A 5,000-nucleotide genomic window follows, 5' to 3' on the forward strand; every position below is an offset into this window, starting at 1 on the left:
TATCATGTATCTCTGATCAAATTGCTTCAAGGATATAAAAAGGTAATTCTGGTTCCATTATCGCGACAGAATTCAGCTGCGATAACGATAGGATAATGGTTGTAATCCATCAGTTTGATGTTGCAGATAAGCGTAAATTACTTTTGAATTCTCTTGATAGACGGGATGGAAATAAATAGAAGGAAAAAAAGATGTAACATTATAAAGAATGTGTGCATGTGTGTACATATATCATGTATATGTGTGCGCGTGCTCATTGGTATGTCTACGTGGATGTGTTGCTAGTATTTGTGTGTTATTGTTATAATTATCAATCTTATTTCGCTATGATTTGCATATCAACAATCATCAGTGGGTGTCCGCTTCCCAGTTCCGCGCTGCTGTGCTGGCCGCGTGCCTCGCCCTGGCCTGGTCGGACACGCCGGCCAACTGCCTGTACGAGGACATCCGCGGCACATGGACCTTCCAGGAGACGGAGCGGTCGGGCGACAGCAGCCTCAGCTGCGACGCCCTCGGCCCCGTCGTCCACACCAAGACCTTCACCCTCAGCTTCCCCGACACCGCCACGGACGAGCTCGGCAACGAAGGCACCTGGACCATGGTCTGGAACCAGGGCTTTGAGGTTAGGTCCGGCGAATATTGCCTCGCGCGTTTCTGTAGACTTTATTGAACAAAGGGAGCTGTAGATATGGAACCTGACCTGACGCGACCTCTCTCCCCTCAAGGTTAACATCAACGAAAGGTCGTACTTCGCCTTCTCCTACTACGAGGGTGACTTTACCTCCTCCACCTCCTACTGCGACCGCACCTTCAACGGCTGGTCACGTGACAAGACCATTAGGAACTGGTCCTGTTTCTCCGCCCAAAAGAACACCAAGGTAAGTAAAACCACTTCAGTTTAGATTAACTCAGACCACGAAAAAATCACTCCCTCGGAGGCAAATATCATACAGTCAGTATGAATGAACTTTCAATCTTATCATATCCTGTTTCCTTAAAATCCCATCTTGTCATATCCTGTTTCCTATAAAACTTTGAACTGTATTTTCGATTTTTATTTTACTCCTATCATCTATTAACCTTAGTCACCATTATCTATTTTTCTTTACACTTGTTTTTTTCTCTCGACTCTAAGGTAGCCCCGCGCACGTCCAGGAAGGTGACGCAACCTCTGTCAAAGCTCCACAAAGCCTACAAGAACGACGAGAAACTTGTGTCTGACATCAACGCCTCACAGACCTCTTGGCGCGCGAAGGCGTACCCGGAGCACGAAAAGTAAGTCATTCTGTTTTTTTAAGTTTTGGCAAAAGTTTAAGGTTATTTAAGGGGGGAAGATAGGACTCTTTTCTTTTGTGAAATATTCTTTTAAATAGAATTATGTAGAAAAATTATTAGAAAAGTATTTTTTTCTTAATTTCATTTTTTTCCAATCTGAAAGAACTCTTTTCCTTTGTGAAATATTCTTCAATGGGATTACTCACAGAAATTATTAGAAAAGTCTTTATTATTCTTGTTAAAATTTCATTCTCTAATCCGAAGGGAAGTGACTGCATTCTAACCAGTGTTGCCAAACTGGACCGCAAAAACAAAGAACTTATAAAAGCATTCATAAACTGGTTCGTGCAACATAGGGTAACGCCTCTTTTTGAAACCTGTTAATTCACTGGAGAAGAAGACACTGGAGACTATTATGGTGGTGTGTCAATGCACTTCACCGACATAATTTTTTTTTGTGTGAGATGTTTACAGAAAAAGTATCAGGTGCGATTCCACAAAAAAGGGATGTTTGTTTGATTTATGTTTAATGGAAATATTGTTTGCTCTGTATGAGTTTGATGAAGATACGCTGTTGATTTAATTCGAACTGGATTGGAATTATTATTGAGTACATGTAAATCTAATGAAATACAGCTTCTCTGATGTGGATCTGATGAAAATATGCTTGTCTTAATGCAATTCTCATTCTGCAGATATCAGCTACAAGACAAGCTATATTATTCAACCCATTTGATTTTACGCTCGGCAAATATCACTAGGATTTTGCTGTGACAAATCGAGTAGTTATAGGAGTTTATAAACTAATTTCTGCAGGCGTTCCTTTGATACACCCACTGAGGTTCTCTTCCCTATGATTTTGGCAGCAACAACATCATCTGTTTATCCATTTATCTGGCTCTCTATTTACCTATCTAACTACCTAGGAGTACATTTAAGTATCTATTCATCCATCATTCCCTGTGCCTAAGAAGCCAACCCCTTCCCCCGCAGATTCAGCCGCTACCAGATGTTCCTTCGCGCTGGAGGTCCCGGCGCTGTCGTCTCCAACCCCCCCTCCCCCGCCCCCGCGACCCCCCAGCAGAAGGCCCGCGTCTCCTTCCTGCCGGAGAACTTCGACTGGCGTGACGTGGAGGGCGTGAACTACGTGAGCGACGTGAGGGACCAGGGAGGATGCGGCTCCTGCTACACCTTCGCTTCCATGGGCCAGATCGAGACCCGCCTCAGGATCGCCACTCGCAGCCAGCGCCAGGACGTCTTCTCCACACAGGTGACGGAGCGCTTCTGTGGGGCTGGGTCGGGCGTCCTCAGGGGTAGTTGGGCGGTGGAGGGCGCGGCAGACAAATTCAGCTAAGGCCCTTTGCTCCTAGATATAGCCATAAATAATGAATTTCCACCAATGATAAATAAAACTCACCCCCATCTTTATCTAAGACTCAACCCTTCTTTCATCTAAAGACTCATCAATCACCCTTTTCTACCGCTCGTCATCCTCCTCCATCCCTATCTTTATAAACAGCATTCCTCCTCTTCATTCCCACCATCATCTCCATCAACCACCCTCCATCCCTCTCCCCCCAGACATGACCGCCCTCGCTCCTTCCCTCCCCCACAGGACGTCGTCTCCTGCTCGTCCCTCTCCCAAGGATGCCTCGGGGGCTTCAACTACCTGATCGCCGGACGCTACGCCATGGACCAGGGCGTCGTGGCCGAGGAGTGCAACCCTTACACCGGAAGCGTGAGTTGGCACCGTTTGTTTTGTTTTGTGTGCGCACGTTACTGTGTCTGTGCATGTGTTCAGAAGAATCGATAATTATATGTAAAACCATATTGATAAAGAAACAACCTAGACAGACAATCAAATATGTAAAAGCATGAATAAACATGACCAAATATCCAGACATACTTACAAACAAGCAAAAGCAACACACACACACACATATGCACACACTCAGACGAATCAAACAGAGAGGGAATCCATCGACCCAGGTCCTTTTCAACACCCCCTACCCCCACCCCCTCTCCCCACCCAGGACGACCTCTGCGCCACCGACTCCAGCTGCTCCCGCACCTTCGTCAGCGACTACTCCTACCTGGGCGGCTACTACGGCGCGTGCAACGAGGAGCTCATGTTGCAGGCGCTGGTGGAGAACGGGCCTCTGTCTGTGTCGTACATGGTCTACGACGACTTCTACAACTACGACGGCGGCATCTACCACCACACGGGTTTCAAGAACGACTTTAACCCGTTCGAGGTGAGGGTTGGTCTTGTGTCGGGGTGGTTGTGGTTGTCATTTCGCGTGAAGGGGATTTTCATGTCGTCGTGGTTGTGATGATCATTATTTCGTGACTGTAATGATCATTTCGTGAATATTATCATCGTTTCGTAAATATAATTTCGTGAATATTATTATTCCGTGAATGTTATCATCATTTAATGAATTTTATCATCCTTTCGTGATCATCATCATTTCGTGAATATTGTAATTATTTTGCGAATATTATCATCCTTTCGTGAGTATTATCATCATTTCGTGAACATCATTATAAATCTCAATCATTTCCATAATTTCGTGAATACTATTACAAATCTCGATCATTTTCATAATTTCGAAAGTATTACCATGTTTTCGGAATCATTGTTATTTCGTGAAAATCCTTATCATTTCTGGCCATTATCATAATTTCGTGACGATCATGATTATCATTTCGAGAATACCATTATCGTTCGTGAGATACCATTTTCGACTCGTGAATATTATCATAATTTCGTGATTATCATTAAGGTCTATTTTTCCTTTGTGAATCTTAAAGAATTCTATTTTAATCAGTTTTCTCTAGTCTTCGTCGAAAAGATGCTGATAATTTGTTTTGTAATGTTATTTGCATATTCATCAGCATGTTCTTGATGAGTTTATTGTACCAGATTCCCAAAATACCATTCAGTATGTGAAGTAAAATGAAGTAAGTAAATGCAGTATAGTTAGTCATACTTAAAAGAAGAAGAAGATGATGAATAATAATAAGATAGAGATGAAGATGAATAATAATAATAATAAGAGAAGAAGAAGAAGATGAATAATAATGATAATAATAGTATTAAAAAGAAGATAAAGAAGAAGAACATGAAGAAGAAAATGAAGGAGAAGAAAAATAAGAAGAAAATAAAATGAAAATAGAAATAGAAATAAAAACGATAAAAGAAAAAGAAGTCGAAGAAGAAGAACAAGAAGAAGAAAAGAAAAGACAAGAAAAAACGGAATCCCGGTTTCCAAGTCAGCAACGTTTGGGCGTCTTGAGCTCCGTCGCCAGAGGGATGTGACGTCACCATCTGTCTTTCACTTTTATTTATTTATTTATTTTGTGCGTTTTGGTCTTCGTCTGTCTTTTACTGCGGTGACGTTGATATTCGTTCAGTTTTATTTTGGTGCAAATTTTATATGTAAGTGATTTTATAAGTGATTTTATAGGTAAGAGTTTTTTTGTAAGTGCTCGTTGACGATTTATATTTTAATTATCATATTATCATTTTTTGAATTACGCAAAAAAAAAAAAAAAAACGATTTTTTTTTTCTTCTAGCTTGGGGCATAGGTCGAAGGTCAGGCAAAGATTAGCAATCGGTTAAAGATCAAGGTCAAGGAGTAAGGTCCAAGTTAGTTATCACTGTAGCAAACCTTATATCTAATAACAATACATCTGGACATCTAATTCATTTTCAGATTTT

At 41.7% G+C, this 5,000-nt stretch overlaps 1 protein-coding gene across 1 annotated transcript in view; it reads left to right on the plus strand.

The window, feature by feature from the left end:
• LOC113824311 (dipeptidyl peptidase 1) overlaps positions 1-5,000 on the plus strand; it is a 10,003-nt gene that overhangs the window by 3,434 nt on the left and 1,569 nt on the right. The window contains exons 2-7 of the mRNA XM_027377051.2: positions 371-622; positions 726-878; positions 1,136-1,275; positions 2,269-2,545; positions 2,891-3,013; positions 3,309-3,530. Of these exons, the coding sequence (XP_027232852.2) occupies positions 371-622; positions 726-878; positions 1,136-1,275; positions 2,269-2,545; positions 2,891-3,013; positions 3,309-3,530 (1,167 nt within the window). The remainder of the gene's footprint in view (positions 1-370; positions 623-725; positions 879-1,135; positions 1,276-2,268; positions 2,546-2,890; positions 3,014-3,308; positions 3,531-5,000) is intronic.

This window comes from Penaeus vannamei, chromosome 4 (genome assembly GCF_042767895.1).
Source record: "Penaeus vannamei isolate JL-2024 chromosome 4, ASM4276789v1, whole genome shotgun sequence".
Taxonomy (NCBI): domain Eukaryota; kingdom Metazoa; phylum Arthropoda; class Malacostraca; order Decapoda; family Penaeidae; genus Penaeus; species Penaeus vannamei.